The sequence below is a fragment of the Canis aureus genome, chromosome 25, assembly GCF_053574225.1.
Source record: "Canis aureus isolate CA01 chromosome 25, VMU_Caureus_v.1.0, whole genome shotgun sequence".
In the NCBI taxonomy this organism is placed as follows: Eukaryota; Metazoa; Chordata; class Mammalia; order Carnivora; family Canidae; genus Canis; species Canis aureus.
In genome coordinates this window covers 46,356,642-46,379,161 of record NC_135635.1, presented here as the reverse complement: position 1 = coordinate 46,379,161, position 22,520 = coordinate 46,356,642, and the positions used below count along the sequence as shown (strand labels likewise).

The 22,520-nt window shown below is 37.6% G+C and overlaps 1 protein-coding gene across 15 annotated transcripts in view; it reads right to left on the bottom strand.

The window, feature by feature from the left end:
• Positions 1–22,520, bottom strand: part of BCL2L13 (BCL2 like 13) — an 86,753-nt gene that overhangs the window by 41,293 nt on the left and 22,940 nt on the right. For 5 of the 15 annotated variants that reach the window (XR_013364532.1, XM_077871731.1, XM_077871732.1 and 2 more), the window contains exons 3-4: positions 18,339–18,428; positions 2,164–2,307 (exon numbers count right to left, since the gene is read on the bottom strand). Coding sequence is in view for 14 of the 15 variants with exons in the window: in XM_077871731.1 (XP_077727857.1) it covers positions 2,164–2,307; positions 18,339–18,428 (234 nt within the window). In the remaining variant the exon portion in view is untranslated. Of the gene's footprint in view, positions 1–2,163; positions 2,308–9,438; positions 9,533–13,598; positions 13,756–18,338; positions 18,429–22,520 lie in introns of those variants that run through there. The other 10 variants (XM_077871720.1, XM_077871721.1, XM_077871722.1 and 7 more) reach the window with 9 other exon arrangements.

Genomic DNA, 22,520 nt, shown 5'->3' with positions numbered 1-22,520 from the left:
GTCTCTCATGAATAAATAAATAAAATCTTAAAAAAATAAAGAAAATAAATAAATAAATAGCGAGAGAGAGCACGAGCAGGGTGGGGCAGAGGGAAAGGGAGAAGGAGACTCTGCTGAGCATGGAGCCCAATGAGGGGCTCGATCTCAGGACCCGGGGATCATGACCCGAGCTGAGGGCAGATCCCCAACTAACTGAGCCACCTGGGCACCCCTATACTCAAATTTTTTTTTTTAATTTTTTTTTAATTTTTATTTATTTATGATAGTCACAGAGAGAGAGAGAGAGAGGCAGAGACACAGGCAGAGGGAGAAGCAGGCTCCATGCACCGGGAGCCTGATGTGGGATTCGATCACGGGTCTCCAGGATCGCGCCCTGGGCCAAAGGCAGGCGCTAAACCACTGCGCCACCCAGGGATCCCTATACTCAAATTTTTATACATAAAATTGTATGATACCTGAATTTTGCTTCAAAATAATATTAAAAAGAGACATTACTAGGGTGTGAATAAAGCATAACTGGCAATGAGTCAGTAACTGTTGGGGCTAAGTGATAAAAATCATTATAACTTTAAAACATTTTTATAAATCTAAGCCTATTACAAAGTAATCTTATTTTGGGATCCCTGGGTGGCTCAGTGGTTTAGTACCTGTCTTTGGCCCAGGGTGTGACCCTGGAGACCCGGGACTGAGTCCCACATCGGGCTCCCTGCATGGAGCCTGCTTCTCCCTCTGCCTGTGTCTCTGCCTCTCTCTGTGTCTCTCATGAATAAATAAATAAAATCTTTAAAAAAAGTAATCTTATTTTCATAAATGATTTTAAAAGTTAAGAAGTCTGACAATATTAAGTATTAGGGAAGATGAAGAACAACAAAAATTTTTATTTTTATTTATTTATTTTTAAATATTTTATTTATTTGAGAGACAGAGCGAGTGAGAGAGAGAGCGCATAAGCAGAGGTAGAGGGAAAAACAGGCTCCCGCTGAGCAGGGAGCTTGATGCAGGGCTCGATCCTAGGACCCTAGGACCATAACCTGAGCTGAAGGCAGACATTTAATGGACTGAGCCACCCAGGCACCCCCCAAAATTTTTATATTTTTATATACTGCTGACAGAGTATAAGTTGGAAGACCACTTTGGAAAACACCTTGGCATTATCTTGTGAACTGAACACATCTATACCCTTGGACTCAGAAGTTCTACTCCCAAGTATATCACCAGAGAACAGCAATGTCTATAAGAGCAAAAAGGTGAAAATGTCTACTGATATGATTATAGAGAAATAAGTTGTTACATATCTACACAATTGAATACCAAACACCAACCAATATATCAACCCAGATCATGTATTCTCAATGCCGATCATTTTGAGAGGGAAAATAGTTTGGTGAGATGGGGGAAATCTTACAATCACTTGTGGCCCACCCTTCAAACAGCACCAGTATGTACATAAATAGACTTCTATCTGCAGTATTAAAATTTCATGGGGGAGGAAGGAGATGATTAGGATAAAAATGTCTAAAAAGGATCCTAAAAAATAAATAAACAGGATTCCTAAGGGAGTGATATAAAAAAAATTTTTGAGAAACAATGACCAAGGAGAGTCTCAAGAATAAACAACATTGAGTGAAAAAAAAAAAAAAAAGTTTAGAAGAATACACACCGTATATTATTCACATAGAGCTCAGAACATATAAAATAATGTATTGTCTTGAGATACATATATATGTATGATTAAACTATAATAAAAAACCAAAACCCAAAACAGGAGTTATACTTGTGAAGTATGTAAGACCATGCTGAAATGTAGGAAGGGCATATGAAAAGATTCAAAAGTATTGGCTCTGTTCTTTCCTTCAACTGGAATGGCAAATATATAGGCATTCATTTTATTATTCCTTATCCTTTAATTATTTAAATATTTTTTGTTAGTACAAAATATTTCATAATTAGAACTAAGTAAAAGAACTATTTAAAAACACCTATCAATTTGCTGTAAGTAAAATCTTAATAGTGAAACCATATGAATAGTCTTGCCACTGATGATGCAATCAATGTTAGATAATATTAAATAATATTCATATTAAACCTATGTTGCTAAAAACAACCACAATGAGAAGCTTAACCTTTTTTTAAAGAAAAAAAAATATACATAACAGCTCATACCCAGCCACCTTGTTGAATGATGTACTCTGCTGCATAGTCCTCCAGATATGTTACACCAAACTGTAGCAATGCACTCAGAGGCTCTTGACCACGTCTTGTCAACTCCAAAAGCATTTGTTGTAGCAAAACCAGAGGCACCAAAATCTTCAATGCAAAGATGAGAGAGTAAAAAACAAACTGCAATTCTTATCATTCATTTTATGTGTTCAACTACTAGAAAATTATGACTTGGATGCAACATTATGGAATCTCATTTTTATTATAATAAAGGAATAAAATACTGACCCTTAACTATAATGTCTGTGAATAATATATGTAGATTTTATATCATAGGGTGGGAGAAATAATTATTTTATGAAAATAATTGGCTTGTGTATATGAAACATGTATAGAAAATTCACTGAAGGTTTTTTTTTTTTTTTGAAATGTTATTTATAATAGGGAAAGACTAGAAACAACTCATCAGGGACTGGTTAAACAAATTTTGGCAACATATCATGTAGTTGTTAAAAAGAATTAGATTGTTTACTGCCCAATCACCAAGACATATTTTCAGTGAGGAAAGTGACAGGACAGTGTATATAATAATGGTAGTATTTGTGTTTAAAATACACATACACATACACACACACATTTGTATACTCATATAGTATCTCTGGAAAAATATACAAGAAACTGGTAATAGTGGTAGCCTAAGAAGAGAACAAAGTAATTGGCAACTGGGTGGGAAAAAATTTTTAATGTATACTTTTTTGGACTTACTGCATTTTGTATCATGTGCTTTTACTATCTATTTGAAAATAAGAACTTTCAGGGACACCTGGGTGGTTCAGTAGTTGAGCATCTGCCTTTGGCTCAGGTTATGATGCCAGGGTCCTGGGATCGAGTCCTGCATCGGGCTCCCAGAAGGGAGTCTGCTTCTCCCTCTGCCTATGTCTCTCTCTCTCTCTCTCTGTGTGGCTCATGAAAATATATAAAATCTTAAAAAAAAAAAAAGAAAAGAAAAGAAGAACTTTCGAAATTATCAGCTTTTATCTTATAAAACTTTTATATCTTTTATCTTATAAAAGTCACCAAAACCTAAATGGGGGGCGGGGGGGTGGCGCCTGGGTGGCTCAGTCAGTTAAGCATCTGCCTTCATCTCTGGTCATGATCTCAGGGTCCTGGGATCCAGCCCCAGGTGGGGCTTCCTGCTCAGCAAGGAGTCTGCTCCTCCCCCTGCTTGTGCTCTATCTTTCCCTCAAATAAGTAAATAAATAAACAAAATATAAAAACAAAACAAAACCTAAGGAGGTATTATTATCATTCTTAATAACCTTGTGGCTCAATATTTAAAAACTGTCAAAATTTATGACAGGGACACCTGAGAGTCCTTTGCCTTCCAGAAACAACTGCACATTGAAAAGAAGTAAGCATTTTCAACTAACCATCTGCATGCAATCTCTTTAGTCTAAAACATCAAGAGGTTTCCACATGCCTGGAAAAGGAAATGAAACCAATTCCAATTCCTTGTTACTGCCAAGGTAATAACTGAAGGATTACAAAATATTTGTGCAGGAGAGGACAAACAAAAAAGATAATGAGTTTAGAGTCTTACTAATATTATTGGCTTGTAAGTAAAAGCAGTCCTTAGGGAATCTGTATCAAAGTCTGAAAGAAAGAATGCAACAAACACGTATCTTCCATTTTTGATATTATAAAAGAACTCCAGTCCAAAATATATTTAAAAACATTCTCAAAAACAAACAAACAAACAAACAAAAAAACGTTCTCAACACGAACAGAGGGGTCTAGGCCTACAGAGAATATATTAGGCTTTCTTCATAATTAGAAAACCTGTCATACTATTAAAAACCAAAAAATCAAAAACAAAAAACCCTACCCCCAAAACATATCGTTCATCTACCCTCAGTATTCTTTCCTAGCAGGAGAGTAAGGTACAGCTTGTTGGTCAGTCCCACTGACTCCTATCACAGTAATTTCAAAGGCCTAATTTCAAAACAATCTAATTTCCCATATTAATTTACTAATATACAATATTTTAAAGTTATTCATGTTTAGCTCTATTACCTCTTAGGGAAATGAGTTGCAAACAGTTTTTTACTTGCTATCTAAAATAATACTTATTTTTATTTGTTCCAAATTTATCTCCTTCATGTATCAAAAAGTAGATGCCCGGGGCACCTGTGTGGCTCAGTGGTTGAGCATCTGTCTTGCACTCAGGGCAAGTGATCCCGGTGTTCTGATATGGAGTCCCACATCAGCTTCCCTGTGGGGAGCCTGCTTCTCCCTGGGCCTCTCTTTGTGTCTGTCATGAATACATAAATAAAATCTAAAAAAAAAAAAAGTAGATGCCATAGTTTTACTATATAATCATCTAGAGATAAATCTGTAATCCTCTTTCACGACCGTCTTAGTCTTTAATCATATTCCATCTCATTCACTATTTTCTTAGGCTGAAATTTACTAATCTTTTACCCTGTTCTTCATATGGCAATTCCTTTACTGCTTTGATCATGTAAGTTACCCCTTCCCAGATCTTCTCCATCTCAATTGTTATCTTTCTTGAAATGTTGTAACCAGAGTGCAGAAATTTCATTTTACAGAACTAACAAATTCTAATTGTAATATTCTTGGTGATATGTGTTCTGTCTCTTTTACTCATTTGACATTTATATTCAGGGACCTCTATGATGACATCCAGGCCCACTATCTTTTAAGTATAATTTAGACTGTCTATATAGTTAAACCCTTTGCCCTCTAATTTTTGTGATCACACATGAAACTTTGTAAGTTATTTCTAAAACTGATTCCATCAATTTGGCAGTGTACTATCCACAAGAATTTATCACCTTACACCAGATATTTTTTTGTACTCCCCCCCGCCAGTACTAGAAAAAAAAAAAAAAAAAAAAGCTTAAAAAAACAAAACAAAACAAAAAACTGGATCCCCAAGCATCCATTCCTAGAAGGTCCTCACTATTCATACTCCTAAGACTAAAAAGCAACGAGTCTTACTCTTTGAATTCCTCTCTGTAAGTCATTTCCTTACTGGATAATAGTAATCCCCACAACACATATAAATTACTTTTCTCTCCCACAACTTTTGTAAAGGAATGCTAAGTAATTTTGAGTAAGTATTCAAAAAGGAATACCTCCATTCATTGTCTCCCCATATTTACTATGTGGCACCTTCTTCCACTAAGTTAGACTTAGCACTATTATCCTATTATTAAAGAATGTATGAACTTGCTTGGTAAAAAAAATAAAGAATATTAACTTATAGCTCCGAGGATCTCCTCTCCAGTAGAATAGATATCTATGATGATAAAATACATATTTTGATCTATCATTTTACTATTTAGTAACTGTTTTATAACTTAACAATTGTAGTAAATGTCATAGCCCACAAATTTTATCTGTATTGATTGATTAGGTTTGAATGTTTGAGCATTATTTACTTCAAAATAAAATTTAAGACACAACCAGGCATTATTTATTACCCAGTGCTATGCAACAAGAAATATGGAACATTACCAATTAAGTATTCTTGCCAAAAAGATCAAACTTGAATATGATTAGGCTTCTAGATCTACCTGCCAATGAAAAGAAAAAATAGATACAGAGGAATATGACTGCAGTGATGCAGTCAATAAAATCCAGAAAGTAGGAAATTTTGGTACATATTTAAATTATTTTTCTAGGTATATACATTCCTACATTTAGACATGGACTTTTTTTTTTTTTGGACTTCTCTTTTTAAAGGATCATAATAGGGGATCCCTGGGTGGCGCAGCGGTTTGGCGCCTGCCTTTGGCCCAGGGCGCGATCCTGGAGACCCGGGATCGAATCCCACATCGGGCTCCCGGTGCATGGAGCCTGCTTCTCCCTCTGCCTGTGTCTCTGCCACTCTCTCTTTCTCTCTCTGTGACTATCATAAATAAATAAAAATTAAAAAATAAAAAATAAAAAAATAAAGGATCATAATATTAGTGTTTGTGACCAGCTTTTTTCCCCCAGTTGATTTGATTTGATTTGATTTGAGTATTCTAGGGGCACCTGGGTGGCACAGTGGTTGAGTGTCTGCTTTTGGCTCAGGTTGTGATCCTGGAGTCCTGGGATCGAGTCCCACATCAGGCTCCCTGAAGGGAGCCTGCTTCCCCTTCTGCCTATGTCTCTGCCTCTCTCCGTGTATCTCTCATGAATAAGTAAACAAAATATTTTTTTTTTAATTTTTATTTATTTATGATAGTCACAGAGAGAGAGAGAGGCGCAGAGACACAGGCAGAGGGAGAAGCAGGCTCCATGCACCGGGAGCCCGATGTGGGACTCGATCCCGGACTCCAGGATCACACCCTGGGCCAAAGGCAGGCGCCAAACCGCTGCGCCACCCAGGGATCCCAAAATATTTTTTTAAAAAGAGTATTCTACTAAGACACTTTCAGAATCCCTATACAGATAAACTGATACTCAGTTTATCCCTAATGTGGCATGCTCTGTGGACATTTTTTTTTTTCCTCTTCTCTCGGATGCGTGTTTCATTAGAGCCTTATTTACCTACCAGACAGTCATATTCTTTTCAGCCCTAGAGAACTTAGTAAGAGAGGAATATTGGATTCAGCAGAGCAAGTAATATTCTGAATGGCATGCCGCATTTATGTGAGATATTTATTCAAGCCACAGCTTTGGCCCTTGGTTCAGATAAGGGACTAAAATGAAGCAAAGAATGGAAAAATCAGATGAGTGAAGAGAGATAATGAAATCTGGGGTTTATTCAGATTTTTTTTCCTTTAGGACGACCCTAGGATCGTGGGGAGGAGAACATACATAAAATAAGGGAAGAAGGCTAGTAATATTAGGTACCTAAACATGTGTTGTTTGATATCCTAAGAAATACATCATAACCAAGCTCATTTTTATTTATAAAATAAATATATCTCAATATCTAAATAAGGGTGTGTTTTTTTTATTCCAAGAAAGGAAATGAAACAAACTATTTTATTTTTTTAAAGGTTTTATTTATTTATTCAGAAGAGACACACAAAGAGAGGCAGAGACATAGGCAGAGGGAGAAGCAGGCTCCATGCAGGGAGCCCCGTGGGGACTCGATCCTGGGACTCCAGGATCACATCCTAGGCCGAGGCAGGCTCAACTGCTGAGCCACCCAGGTGTCCCGAAACAAACTTTTTAAATAACTTATTTGCAGCTAAATAACACAGTAAAACCCCATAACGGTGACTACTTTGTTTTATTTTTACCTGTCTAAAGAATTAGATTTATTTAAATGAAACGAAAATGTAGTTTAAGGCAGCAGCTTATTCTTTTTCTTACTTAAATATTTTATTTAAATTCAATTTGTCAATATATAGAATAGTGACTATTTTGGAACAAGTTCTCATCTGTTAAATCTAATGTAGGGATCCCTGGGTGGCGCAGTGGTTTGGCGCCTGCCTTTGGCCCAGGGCGCGATCCTGGAGACCCGGGATCGAATCCCACATCAGGCTCCCAGTGTATGGAGCCTGCTTTTCCCTCTGCCTGTGTCTCTGCCTCTCTCTCTCTCTCTGTGACTATCATAAATAAAAAATAAATAAATAAATAAATAAATCTAATGTAATAGCCACTGTTTACTGAGTGGTTACTATGGTGCCACACAATGTGCTAAATAAGCATTTAACCTATATTACGTCATTTAAATCTAGTTAAATATATGAAGTTAGAATTATTAGATCCATTTCACATATGTGAAAATGAAGATTTAGAGGGTCACCTGGCTGGCTCAGTTGGAAGGTTGTGCAGCTTTTGATCTCAGGGTCATGAGTTAGAACCCCATGTTGGGTGTAGAGATTACTTAAATAAACAAAACTTAAAAAAAAATTAAGATTCAGAGAGCTTAACAAACTGTCCAAAGATATGATTCTAGTCTGTGGCAAAGCTGATATTTGAAACAAGTGCAATTACAAAGCCTATGATGCTTATTATTAAGCTATAATGCTTCCAAAGCCTGTATTATATAGTGATTAAAAACAATATATGTCAATTAGGTACGTAAAGTCACATGGTCTGTCTCATACTATTAACAGAATTCTAAGTAGAAGTCAATGGGTGGTGGGATGGGTTAAATAGGTGATGGGGATTAAGGAGTGCACTTGTCATGAGGAGTACTGAGTGATGTATGGAATTGTTGGATAAAATTAAAACTTAAATTCAGAGCAGAGGTGCCTATTTATAAAAATAATTCTGGGGTGCCTGGGTGGCTCAGTCAGTTAAGCGTCTGTCTTCAGCTCAGGTCATGATCCCAGGATCCTGGGATGGAGCCCCACGTCAGACTCCTTGCTCACAGGGAGTCTGCTTCTTCCTTTGCCTCTACAGGCTGTGCTCTCACAGGGAGTCTGCTTCTCCCTCTGCCTCTACGGGCTGTGCTCACCTTTTCTCTGTGCATCAAATAAGTAAATAAAATCTTTAAAAAAATAATAATTCTACTGAATTTTCTCATCCCTAGCACAAGATCACTAAGAGTCACACTTCTTCCTCAAATTGAGCTGAGCCTTCCTGTACTTACACTTTCTGCCTTTTCAAGTTGATAAATGGATAACACAGTCTGAGATCATGGATAAACAGTATGATACAGTGGAAAAAAAACTAAAGCTGGAATCAGAAGACCTGAGTTCTCAGCTCTAGTGTTGCTTCCAACATTTCCTAGTCAAGGTGTCCAGGACAATTGACTTTTTTCTCACTTGATCTAACTAAATAACAAGACAAAAGCTATAAAATCCATTCTGTTTTCTGCAAAGGATGGTTGTAATGATCCAATGAGATGTGACATGAGATACCTTGTAAACTATAAAACACAAATGGTATTCACTCATTTAAGAGAACCAGAACAACAACAACAAAAAAAGAGAAAAAAACAGAAGAAGCAGTCTCCCAAATGAAGCTCTTATTCTTTTTCACCCCAAGACATACACACAGGGTAGCAAACAACCATTTGGAGGTAAATGTCATGTCTAATACAGAGAAGTGAAGAAATGATGGAGAATTCAGAACAGAAAAGGAAGGAAGAATGGCATACTATGGGACACATATTTCTGGGCCACCCATAATCTCACATCATTAATCAAAAAACCACTTTAATAAAAAACATCCACTTAACACAATTGGAGTTATGCATTAAATAATGAGCTCTAATAGTTTTTTCTTATATGATGTTAGCAATTTCTCCTGCACTTTAATCAACACACTAAAATCTTGTAAGAGAAAAGATAATTTGGTTAATACCTTATTCCAGCCGCTGGCATGAACTGTGGTCTCCAGAGTACATTCCCGATATGCCTGATATGTCACTGGCCTGTAGAGATTTTTTTTTAAGAGTCTGGGTCACAAAGAAGGAAAATTCTAAATTTCCAGATGAATAAAAATACAGTAACTATTCTGTGTTGAACTTTTTTGCTAAAGTACCAAAGAATATTCAGTATATTGATTTGTATGAGATGTGGCTTTTAACATTTGGTATGCATTTACTTCAAGCACTCCCTATAGGCTGAGAGGCATGCTATCAGCTTGGGAAAGCAGTTAATAACATAACAATAATGAAAATAATGTTTTTAAAATAAACTTAAAGTATTTGAAACTTATCCAATAGGATTTCCATGTTGCAGATAAACACACACTTGGGTTATTAAAAAAGATTAAATAGTTAACAAAAATGATCTCTTTATTAAAAGCACAATTTTAACTTTCTTAAAAGGCAAAAAATTTAAAACATTTAAAACTTAAAGAAATATGTCACTGAAAGACCTCTTAAACTGAGGATCTAAGGAGTTGGGCTAAAATAAGGCCAGTAAACGGAGCTCTATGTTTAACTTGGAGTCTTATGACATAAAATCCTGGAGGGCAAAGATAAGCTTTTCTGATTAATTCCAACTAAGTTCTAGTCACACCCAAAACTAAAAAACCACTGAGTGATGACAACAACACTCACTAATTTATTGAAGGATTTTGGGTACTATGTATAAGACTTGGTTTCATGTCTTAACAACAAATACTTAGTGCTAAGTAGCATATGAAAGCATCAATAGCCTGAATATCAGATTTAATAAAACTTACCCCTCACTTTTGTGGGCAAACTATTAACATATATGTAAAAAAGGGGAGGAGTCTTGCTTTTATAGGAATTTAAAATCCATTCCAAAGCCATTTTCTGCTTTGACTTGTGTCTGTGATCTCTTCAGCCTATGAATATTTATTTAATATGGAGGATAGCTACCACTTATTGGTGGCCTACTGTTCAGTTTTATATTTTTATATATTTATACTTTATATCACATACTATCATTTTACACATTAGGAAATTGAAGCTCAGAAAAGCTAAGAGTTTGGGACGCCTAGGTGGCTCAGTGGTTGAGTGCCTGCCTTTGGCCCAGGGCATGATCCTGGAGTCCCGGGATCGAGTTCCACATCGGGCTCCCTGCACGGAGCCTGCTTCTCTCTCTGCCTATGTCTCTGCCTCTCTCTCTGTGTCTCTCATGAATAAATAGAAAAAAGAAAAGAAAAGCTAAGAAGCTATCCCAAATCAACATAGCTGGCAACCAGCAATGCAGGAATTCATAACCAACTAGATCTGGGTCCACAGACCACACTACTCCTGTTTTATTTTATTTTTTTTACTACTCCTATTTTAAATTAGGATTCTGTAACATATCACAATAATGTCTTGATGCCACATGCGGCTAGTGATCATCTGAAATGTGGCTAGTGATATGCTGAAAGCAGACATACACACTAGATTTCTAAGACTTAGTAAGGAAAAAAGAATGCAAAATAGCTCATTAATATTTTCATACTGAGGACCTGTTAAAACTATAATATTCTGAATATATTGGGCCGAATAAAACATATTAAAAAATCTTAATTTTTAATGTGGTTGTTAGAAGATTTTAAATTGCATATACGTGACTTGTATTTCATCTATTGTGTAGTGGTAGTCTACATACTTCAGGAACCAGTTCTGATGACACACATTATCCTTCTTTTACATAAGTCAATGTAAAATCAATACCACAGTGATGCAGAAAGGAGGTAAGGTATGTAGGATGACCTTTTTTTATAAGATGTTATATACTAACTTCCTGATATTACATTACCATTAAAGTAAGCTTAGAATTTTTAGAAGTCATGGGCTCAATAGGAGGAGGTAGTCATAAAACTTGAATTTCAGATACTACACAGTCTACCTATCCATATCCTCCCTCATGTTTACTTGTGTCTATCAGTCCCTTCACTTCCTCTCCTGAAATGTGTGATGCTGCTGTGGGTCACAGTAGTCCTTACTGGTAGTTTGTCTATCAGGCTAAAGTACTTTAGCATCTTTCAGAATGAAACATGATTTGAATCATTATATGTACACACATACATGCACATAAAAGATCCAGCAGACTAACACATTCAAAGGAAATCTAATACACAGAAAATCTAATACACAGATAGATCAGCCCTATCTAATGAGCTACCTGAACATAGCAAAGAAGAAAAAGGGGCAGGGGGAACTTCTTCACACTGCTAGTGCTTGGCTATGAAGAGTTCAGGATTATTTTCCCACTTAAACAAAACTGTTGGAAGGAGTAGGTGGTATTTTCCACCTTACAAACTATTCCTATCAACCTGTATAATACTTCTAGTTCACCATCAGTTACTTATTTCTAAGGTATTAGTGACAGAGCTTATTAACAACATTCAAAAGTAGATTACTGTGAAAAAAATTTATTCATAGAGAAGCCTGACTGTGATATACAACCAGAGGTACCAGTTTAAAAAATAATTTTGTCAGGAGTGCCTGGCTGGCTTATTAGTCAGTGGAATGCAGGACTCTTGATCTCAGGGTTATAAGTTCAAGCTCTGCGCTGGGTATAGAAATTACTTAAAAATTAAACCTTTAAATAAATAAATAAAAATTTTAAAAAAGAAATAATTATCTCAGCATTGAGGGTCTGGGAGGAAAAAAACCACCAAGTAGTCACCCGACTATAGATTTTTAAATATAATTTACTTTTCAGTGAAAAGATATCAACTTTTCCTATAAATTACTAAAAGGATGCCCAAAAAACACCTAATAACCTAAATGAATCTGTTCTTCAGAGAGCTTATAATATCCCAGTAAAGTTAAAATTAATAGATGGGGAAATTCAGATATCAAATGAAATGGTTTGCTTAAAACCACAAATAGTTTGTACCAAAATTGGAAACAGAATATTTGGTTTCTACTTCTCAGTTATTTTACTTCCAGTCCCAATAGCTCTTACAAGTTTTTTTCTTTTGGCAAAACAGTAGGTTTCTTCAAATCTTAATGGAACATCATTAAACATATATATATGAAAATATAGCTCTTCTGATGTAAGAAGCATGGCACCCACTCATCCTGTCCCTCACCATCTCGGGTCCCCTATGCTTCACAGAACACTAAAAACCATTGCTGTACATCCAAATTTCCTTTTTAAGTTTTATTTTTAGCCACTCACAATCTCTTCAGATTCATTTAAACTGTCCTATGTATACAGTTAAGAAAGTCCAAATACGATTTTCATTTCAGTATCCTATACATAATTTGGATTTTTATATTTGCTAATGTCACCAGGACACATAGAAACAAACCAAATTCTCCTTAAACTCAAACTTCTTCCCTCTAACAAATGGTTACATATGATATGAAAGTAAGGAATTACCTGTACCTACACCAGTAATTTGGCATCTGACCCTTTATAGTGAAGAAAACAGTCTTCATCCTGTTTTAGATGTCATTCTTCATTAAAACAAATTTTTTTCTAATTCATACCAATTCCTTAATGATTCTAAGTAAAGATTTAGAGGAAAAAAATTTTTAAGATTTACATTAAATGACTTGGTTCTATTTTAATGTGCTTTCACTTTGAGCTTCTTGCCTTTAGCTTGAACAGTCAAAACCACAGTTAGTAGAGAAGGTCCCACTATACGAATGTGGCAGCAATTCCAGACAGATGTGCGATCACAAAGTTTAGCAACATGTGAGATACCTAAAATACTGACATGATGTTAATTGCACATTGCAATGCATAAAACCATAACCATTATATTTATGTTGGCCCCTAGAGAGAATGATAGTAAAAAGTGGTCAGAACAAGTGAAATAGCTCCTATTTACATTTACAAAGCAGTGAAAACAGCTGCTGAAACCAAAGAGTTCAACAAGTAAACACAAATGATCAAATCCATGTCGGAACTGTTAAATCACCACTTTGATGTAAAAGCTGTCACTCAAAATACAAACAAAAAGCAAAGAAAGAAAAAGTAAAGTGAGAAGTGACATCGTTCACCTAAAACAAAGCCTTAATCAACCCAGTGCTGCAAGAGAAATCCAGAGACTACTTTAGAGAATCATGCTCCCACTCAGCAATGGTAGTAACTCACTGGCTGAGGAGCATTTGCAATGCCTTTTGCAGAGGCTCTTTCAGTTCCTGTGATACTTTTTCTCCAAGATGAGCCAAGCAGTCTTCCACTGAGCTTTCTGGGTTGGCAGGGCTGAACACAGGAGAAGTATGACGGTCAAAGCCTGTGCTGGTGAAAGCTGAAGATAGGGTAAAAGAAAAACCTATTTTAATAAATAATATCAAGAATTGTGCTACAGGGACACTTGGCTGCCTCAGTTGGAAGAACATGGGATCTTGATCTCAGGGTCATGATTTCAAATCCCACACTGTGGAGTATAGAGATTACCGGGAAAAAAAACTTAAAATTTTTGGGGAAAAAAGTTGTGCTATTAAAACTCAGGGGATTGGGGTGCCTGAGTGGCTCAGCGGTTGAGCAGCTGCCCTTGATTCAGGGCATGATCCCAGTCTGGGGGTCAAATCCCACATCGGGCTCCCTGTGGGAAGCCTGCTTCTCCCTCAGCCTATATCTCTGTCTCTCTCTGTGTCTCTCATGAATATATAAAATATTTAGGAAAAAAAAGGTATTTAAAAATAACTCAGGGAATTAAGACATCTACTATTATAACCAACACTTATAAGCCACTTAAAAAGGTAGACAATCATTATGAGATATTAATCTTTCCTGGAACACAATGCTTAATAGGTCCTAGTTTAGAGATTTTTTTTTTTTTAAAGAAAGATTTTTATGGAAAACCTTAGTTTTAGGAGAACGAAAAGACAAAACTGACATGCTAAAATATACAAGCCAAGGGACGCCTGGGTCGCTCAGTCGATTAAGTATCCAACTCTTTTTTTTTTTTTTCTAAGAATCCAACTCTTGATTTTGGCTTAGGTTATGATCTCAGGGTCATGGGATAGAGCCTGTGGGTGTCAGGCTCCATGATCAATGTGGAATCTCTGTCTCCCTCTGCCCCTCCCCCGACTTACATGTGCTCTTGCTCTTGTTCTCTCTCTCACACAAATAAACTAAATCTTTGGACGCCTGGGTGGTAAGTGATTGAGGATATATGCCTTTGGCTCAGGGCGTGATCCTTGGTCCAGGGATCAAGCCCCACATCGGGCTCCACACAAGGAGCCTGCTTCTCCCTCCGCCTATATCTCTGCCTCTCTCTGTGTGTCTCTCATGAATAAATAAATCTTAAAAAAATAAAATAAAATACAAAATAAATTAAATCTTTAAAAAAAAATACACAGGGACACGTGGGTAGTTCAGCTGGTTGGGTGTCTGCCTTCAGTTCAGGTCATGATCCCAGGGTCCTGGGATCAAGCCCTGCAAGGGCTCCCTGCTCAGTGAGGAGTCTACTTCTCCCTCCTCCTCTGCCCCTCCTCCCCACTTGTGCCCACTGCTGTCTCTCCCTCAAAAATATTTTTTAAAAAATACACAAGCAAGGGCTCAGTGGTTGAAGAACTACCTTCCGCTCAGGTCGTGATCCAGGGGTCCAGGGATCAAGTCCCACATTGGGCTTCCCACAGGGAGCCTGCTTCTCCCTCAGCCTGTGTCTCTGTTTCTCTGTGTCTCTCATTAATAAATAAAATCTTAAAAAAAAAAAGAAATAAAAAATAATAAAAAAATAAAATACACAAGCCAATTTAGTATGTTACTACATACCAATTTCATGCAAGAATGATATATGGAAAGCAACTCTTGGCTCTATTATCCCACTCTTAGTATTTTTTTTAAATTTTTATTTTATTTTATTTATGATAGTCACACAGAGAGAGACAGAGAGAGAGGCAGAGACATAGGCAGAGGGAGAAGCAGGCTCCATGCCCCGGGAGCCCGATGTGGGATTCGATCCCGGGTCTCCAGGATCGCGCCCTGGGCCAAAGGCAGGCGCCAAACCGCTGTACCACCCAGGGATCCCAGTATTTTTTTTTTAAGATTTCATTTTTACCTTTATAGATATGGCACTTCTTCAACCAGATTCTAATCAGCTTATTCCATCTGACAGGATGAGTCAATTACTTTCATTCCCTTTTTTAAAAAGCTTTTTATTAAGTTCCCCTCACCCCCCCTTGTGCTCTCTCTCAAATAAAATCTTAAAAAAAAAGTAAAAGTTTTTAATTTTAATTCCAATATAGGTAACATAGTATTACATTAATTTTAGGTATACAACACATGATTCAACAATTCCGTAATTCAATCACTTTTTATCTTTTTTTTAAAAGATTTTATTTATTTGAGAGAGAGAGCAAGCAGGTACATGAGCAAGTGGAGGGACAAAGGAAGAGGGAGAAACAGACTCCTTGCTCAGCGGGGAGCCTGATGTGGGACTCAATCCCAGGACCCCAGGATCATGACCTGAGCTGAAGGCAGATGCTTAACGGAGCCACCCAAGCACCCCTCTTTCCCTTTTTAAAATGAACTTTCAGGGACACCTGGGTGGCTCAGCGGTTGAGCGTCTGCCTTTGGCCCAGGGCGCGATCCTAGAGTCCTGGGATCGAGTCCCACATTGGGCTCCCTGCATGGAGCCTGCTTCTCTCCCTCTGCCTGTGCCTCTGCTTCTCTCTCTGTGTTTCTCATGAATAAATAAGTAAAATATTTTTTAAAAAAATGAACTTTCAAACAATATTCCTGTACATGGATAAAATTTAAAACTATGAAGGTGATACAAGTATACAAGTTGTCTATGAAAGAGGCAACTACAGCTTCTCTCCTCAGCTCAAACTACAGATTTTCATCTGCTTCCTTACTCCATGTTATAGTGCCATACTCTAACTGGGAGAAAAACAGGCAGAGTCATCATTGTTCCAAGGTACAAGTGAGATGTAGGGCACAGAATCCTAGTAAAGCAAGCAGCTAGCACCCACCCAAGAGTTACTAATAACCTCCATAATGTATTCACTGCATTAATCTAAAGTTTGCACCTAGAAGGCTACAAATTTTACTAAAGTGTGTATTTCTTTATAAAGTGTTTTCCTCCAAGAAAGATGCAAATGGCTACAAAGTTCACAATAATTTTGTGAGCAAACTTGAGAGCATCCATTTTAATAATCAGTCTAAGATAATACGGGGGTTTAATAAGTGATTGCATGTGATGCTTTGTTGCTTTTTTTTTTTTTCATTTCTGCCTTCTGCTCATTTTACTATGTATAAGTGCTGTTATCAAAAGTGGACAAAGGTTGGGGTGCCTGAGTGGCTCAGTCAGTTTAGTGTCTGCCTTTAGCTCAGGTCATGATCCTGAGGTTCAGAGACTGAGTCCCCCATTGGGCTCCTTGCTCAGGGAGGAGTCTGCTTCTCCTTCTCCCTCTGCCTCTGCTTGTACTTTCTCTCTCTCAATCTCTCTCAGAGAAATAAATAAAACCTTAAAAAAAGAAAAAAATATTATCAGCATTATACATAACAGTCAAAAAGTAGAAACAACCTGAATGTCCATCAACTTTGTTTATCCATTTGAATGGATAAACAAAATATGGTATATTCACACTGGAGTATTCTTCCACTGTAAAATGGAATCAAGTACTGACACATGCTACCACATGGATGATCCTTGAAAACACCATGCTGAGTGAAATAAGCCAACCAGCAAAGACCACACAGTGTATGATTCCACTTACATACATATCCATAAAGGCAAACATAGAGACAGAAAGTTAGATTAGTGGCTGCCATGAACAGGGATGAGGACAAGGGTGATAAGAGCAGAAATGGAAAGTGACTGCTAACATGTACAGCATCTCTTCTTGGGATGTTAAAAATGTTCTAAATGTCGATTGTGGTAATGATTACACAATTCTGTGAATATACCAAAAACCACTCAACTGTATACTTTATTTTTTTATAGATTTTTGTTTTTATTTATTCATGAAAGACACACAGAGAGAGGCAGAGACACAGGCAGAGGGAGAAGCAGCTCCATGCAGGGAGCCCGATGTGGGACTCAATCCCAGGACTCCAGGATAACACCCTGAGCCAACGGCAGACGCTCAACCACTGAGCCACCCAGGTGTCCCTCAACTGTACACTTTAAATGGGTAAATGTGTGAAATACATCTTGATATAAAGCTGTACAAAAAAATCATTGGGCAAGATATTCAATGTAATTAATTATGGAAAGCAAAATAAGGAAAACCCAAATGCTCCCCGCAATTATAAGGGAATGATTGAATAAATATTCATTCAATATATGGAATTTCATGAAGTTAATAGAATAACTGTTTTTTTAAGTACTTATTTTATTATTGTTTTTTTAAGTAAGCTCTACACCCAACATGGGGCTTCAACTCACGACCCTGAGATCAAGAGTCAAATGCTCTACCAACTGAGTCAGCCGGGCACAGAGAATGAAAACTGTGTTTAAGGTTTATGATGTAATATTAAGTATAAAAGACATGTCTACAAAGTTACTTGTGTATTACTCTTACAGCTATCCATAGCATACATACATGCAAAAATGGAAGCACTTAGTCACAGTTCCCCTTTAATGTGAATATTAATTTTTAAAAATACCAATATAAATTAAACAACATGAAATGGAAACTACCTTAACATGACTGCTTAGTCTATTAAGTCCAGGAAAAGACCATCAGGTATAGTTTGGAAACATTTATAAACCTATCTTTCAGGAAAGAGAAAGGATACCTTGTGGTTGCACCCTTATAATACTATACCAATAAAGCTGTATAATGTTGAAAAGCTCTACTGTAAATACCAAACCAACAATAAACCACATCAAACTCTGAGTCTACTAATTAACCAGAAAAATAAGAATAAACAGACCTTCAGAAATTTCTTTGTCCAGGGATTCTAGCTCTTCTTCAATTTCGGTTTTAACTTTTAATAAAACTTCTTGATCCAGGGGATGTGAAGCTATGAGGGAGAGAGAAGCCATTAGAATATGGGTAGCATTTTACCTATCTAAGTCAGAAAATGCAAATCAAAACTCATTACCAAGTCTACTGGGCTCGGAGATGTTTAAAGATGAGGAAGCTGAGGTTGGGTAGATTAGACCACCACGAGAGAGGAGCTATGAACTCAACTCAGGTCAGTCTGAATATAAAATCATTAATCCAGGGGCACCTGGCTGGCTCAGTAGGTTAACTGTCTGTCTTCAGCTCAGGTCATGGAATCAAGATCCCAGGGTCCTGGGATCGAGCCTCCAGTCCAGCTCCCTGTTCAGCAGGGAGCCTATTTCTCCCTCTCTCTGTCCCTCTGCTTGTGCTTTCTCTGACTCTCAAATAAATAAATAAAATCTTTAAAAAACAAATCATTAATCCAGTCCTCCTCATTTTCTGTTTGGGAAACTAGGAAGGAAATATCTGAAACGTTTTTGGTGTAATAATAGTAAAAGAACCCATGGGGACGCCTGGTTGGCTCAGTGGTTTGAGCATCTAGGCTTTGGCTCAGGTCGTGATTTCAAAGTTCTGGGATCGAGTTCCATATTGAGCCCCCAGCAGGAAGCCTCCTTCTCTTCTCTCTGCCTGTGTCTCTGCCCCTCTCTACATCTCTCATAAACAAATAGAAAATCTTAAAAAAAAAGAACCATGAGAAGTTGTCTCAGTGATAAATGTCTTCGAAAATTGATATTCAAGGGCCCTTATCTTCACAACTTCATGTAAACTGCAGCTCAAGAGGAGGCCTGTTCCTCAAAAGATATATTTTCTAAATTAAGAGAACTATAAGAGCTGGCCACAAGCTATTATCATGTAGTAAGGTCTTGGCCTGTAGCATAGAACAGAGAACAAAGGGGAAGAACTCTGAAGGAGAAAATGAGACAAGATGCTTTAAAATCTACTAATTTTTCCTGCCACCGATATTTGGAGCAGAACCTCAACATTTCATCTAAAACACTGAATCCAAATAGGACACCCCAATACCTCTCACATTCAGAATATTTCCAGTGCTGTTTCAATTATTTATTATCACTGTTTTGTACCATTGACAAGTTTTTCTTTATTTTTTTAAAGATTTTATTTATTTATTCATGAGAGACACACACACAGAGAGAGAGAGAGAGAGAGAGAGAGAGAGGCAGAGACACACAGAGGGAGGAAGCTGGCTCCACGCAGGGAGCCCGATGTAGGACTCGATCCCAGGACTCCAAGATCACACCATGGGCAAAGGCAGATGCTCAACCACTGAGCCACCCAGGGATCCCTCATTGACAAGTTTTAGAAAGAAATGGATCTGCCATTTATGTTTTCATTTTTCACAAGCCAATAAATGCTTGTAAAATGCTGAATTAAAAGATGGCCTTATTAATTTAGACCAAAAAACTTGATTTTTTTTAAGGATTTTATTTTTAAATAATCTACATCCAACGCGGGGCTCAAATTCACAACCCCAAGATAGAGTCCCTGTTCTACTGACTGAGCCAGCCATGCTCCCCTAAACCAAGAAAGTTGATCCCTCTGGCTTTAAAATAGCTTTGAAAAACAAAAGTTGAACGTTCCAACATTTCACAGATTTTCTGATTAGTTTTCAAATTTAAAGTTGATAATAAATAAATAAATAAATAAATAAATAAATAAATAAATAAATAAAGTTGATAAAAATAATTTTCCTTTAGGTAATATAAAACACTTTCCTTCTGAGCTGAGACTAACCAAAATAAATAAAGCTTAAAATAATTTTTTTGTAAAAAAAATAAAGTTCCTTAGTATTTCTAGTTGAAGTATAATACAAAGGATCTCCTCAATGTCATTATTAATATATTTCCTTAATGACATTTCACTAATCATTTCTGCCTATTTCAATACCTTAGATGAAATTATGTACATAAAAACTTTAAAACATTACATAAACACAATCTCTTATGCAAAATTTGAAGACAATGTATCCTAGGAATAAGGTGATCTTCATAAATTTTCCTAAGCATAAAATCTTTTTTTTTTTAAAGATTATATTTATTTATTCACTAGAGACACAGAGAAAAAGAGGCAGAGATGCAGGCAGAGGGAGAAGTGGGCTCCATGCAGGGAGCCCAATGCAAGACTCAATCCCTGGACGAGGGATCACGCCCTGAGCCAAAGGCAGACGCTCAACCGTTAAGCCACCCAGGTGTCCCAAAAGTCTATCTTTAAAAGATAGGCTCCCCCCTAATTTTTTAAATTGTGGTAAAATACATGTAATATAAATTTTCCATCTTAACTATTTTTAAGTGTGCACTTCAGCTGTACTACTTACATTCATAATGCTGTGCTACCATCATCGCCATCCATTTCTAGAACTTTCTTACGTCCTTTTTTAAGGATTTAATTAATTAATTAATTTGAGAGAGAGAATGAGCACAGGGGGTGGGACACAGGGAGAGGGAGAGAATCCTCAGGCAGACTCCCCACTAAACATGGAGCCTGGGATCCCTGGGTGGTGCAGCAGTTTGGCGCCTGCCTTTGGCCCAGGGCCTGATCCAGGAGACCCTGGATCGATTCCCACATCGGGCTCCTGGTGCATGGAGCCTGCTTCTCCCTCTGCCTGTGTCTCTGCCTCTCTCTCTCTCTCTCTATCATAAATAAAAAAAATAAAATAAAATAAACATGGAGCCTGACATAGGGCTCAATCCTAGGACCCTAAGATCATGACTTCAACCAAAATCAAGAGTCAGGTGCTTGCCAACTGAGCCACTCAGGCATTCCAAGAACTTTCTACATCTTGAAGAACTGAAACTCTAAACCCATTAAACAAGAACTCCCCATTTCTTCCTTCCCCTCCACCCCCCGACCTAGCTCCTGGCAAACTCTATTCTATCTTCTTTCTCTCCAATTTGACTACTCTATGTACATTTTTTAAAAAGATTTTATATATTCATGAGAGATGCAGAGAGAGAGGCAGAGACACAGGCAGAGGGAGAAGCAGGCTCCCCGAGGGGAGCCTGATGCAGAACTTGATCCCAGGATGCCAGGGATCACACCCTCAGCCAAAGGCAGATGCTCAACCACTGAGCCACCCAGGCACCCCTATTCTATGTACTTTATGTAAGTGGAATCATACAGTACTTGTCTTTGGAGACTGGCTTATTTTGCTTAGAGACAGACTTTTAATAAATCTATTAAAAGTATTGTTAGGGGGCAGCCCGGGTGGCTCAGCGGTTTAGCGCCACCTTCAGCCCAGGGCACGGTCTTCGAGTCCTGGGATAGAGTCCGATGTTGGGCTCCCTGCATGGAGCCTGCTTCTCCCTCTGCCTGTGTCTCTGCCTCTCTCTTTCTCTCTCTGTGTCTCTCATGAATAAATAAAGTCTTTAAAAAAATAAATAAATAGGGATCCCTGGGTGGCGCAGCAGTTTAGCACCTGCCTTTGGCCCAGGGCGCAATCCTGGAGACCCGGGATGGAATCCCACGTCAGGCTCCCGGTGCATGGAGCCTGCTTCTCCCTCTGCCTATGTCTCTGCCTCTCTCTGTGTGTGTGTGTGTGTGTGACTATCATAAATAAATAAAATTAAAAAAAAAATAAATAAAAGTAGTGTTAGATAATGAGAATTGATTTTCCTTTTATATTTTTTAAGATTTTGCTTATTTTAGAGAAAGAGCACGAGATAGGGGAGGAGCAGAGAGGGGACAAGCAGATTGAGCTGAACACAGAGCCTGACAAAGGGCTCGATCCAATGACCCTGAGATCATGATCTGATCCAAAATCAAGAGCCAAACTCTCAACCAACTGCGCCACGCAAATGCCCCTAATAGGTTTTCCTTTTAGAAGTAATTTGTAAACTTTTAGATGGCTCTACAACAACATTGAGTAATGTAACTACACTAGGTAAAGTGACCCACAGCACATATTGTGTGACATTATTAAAACAAGGCAAACACAGACTGGGGAAATTAACTTAAGGTCAATCTTACTTCTTTCAATGAAATTATCTCTCTCCTTCTGGTTTCCTGGAAGGCGGCTCAATAAAGTGGAAGATAAGCTTTGGCATCAAGATTCCAGCTCATCACTACATGTGGCCTTAGGAAAATAACCTTC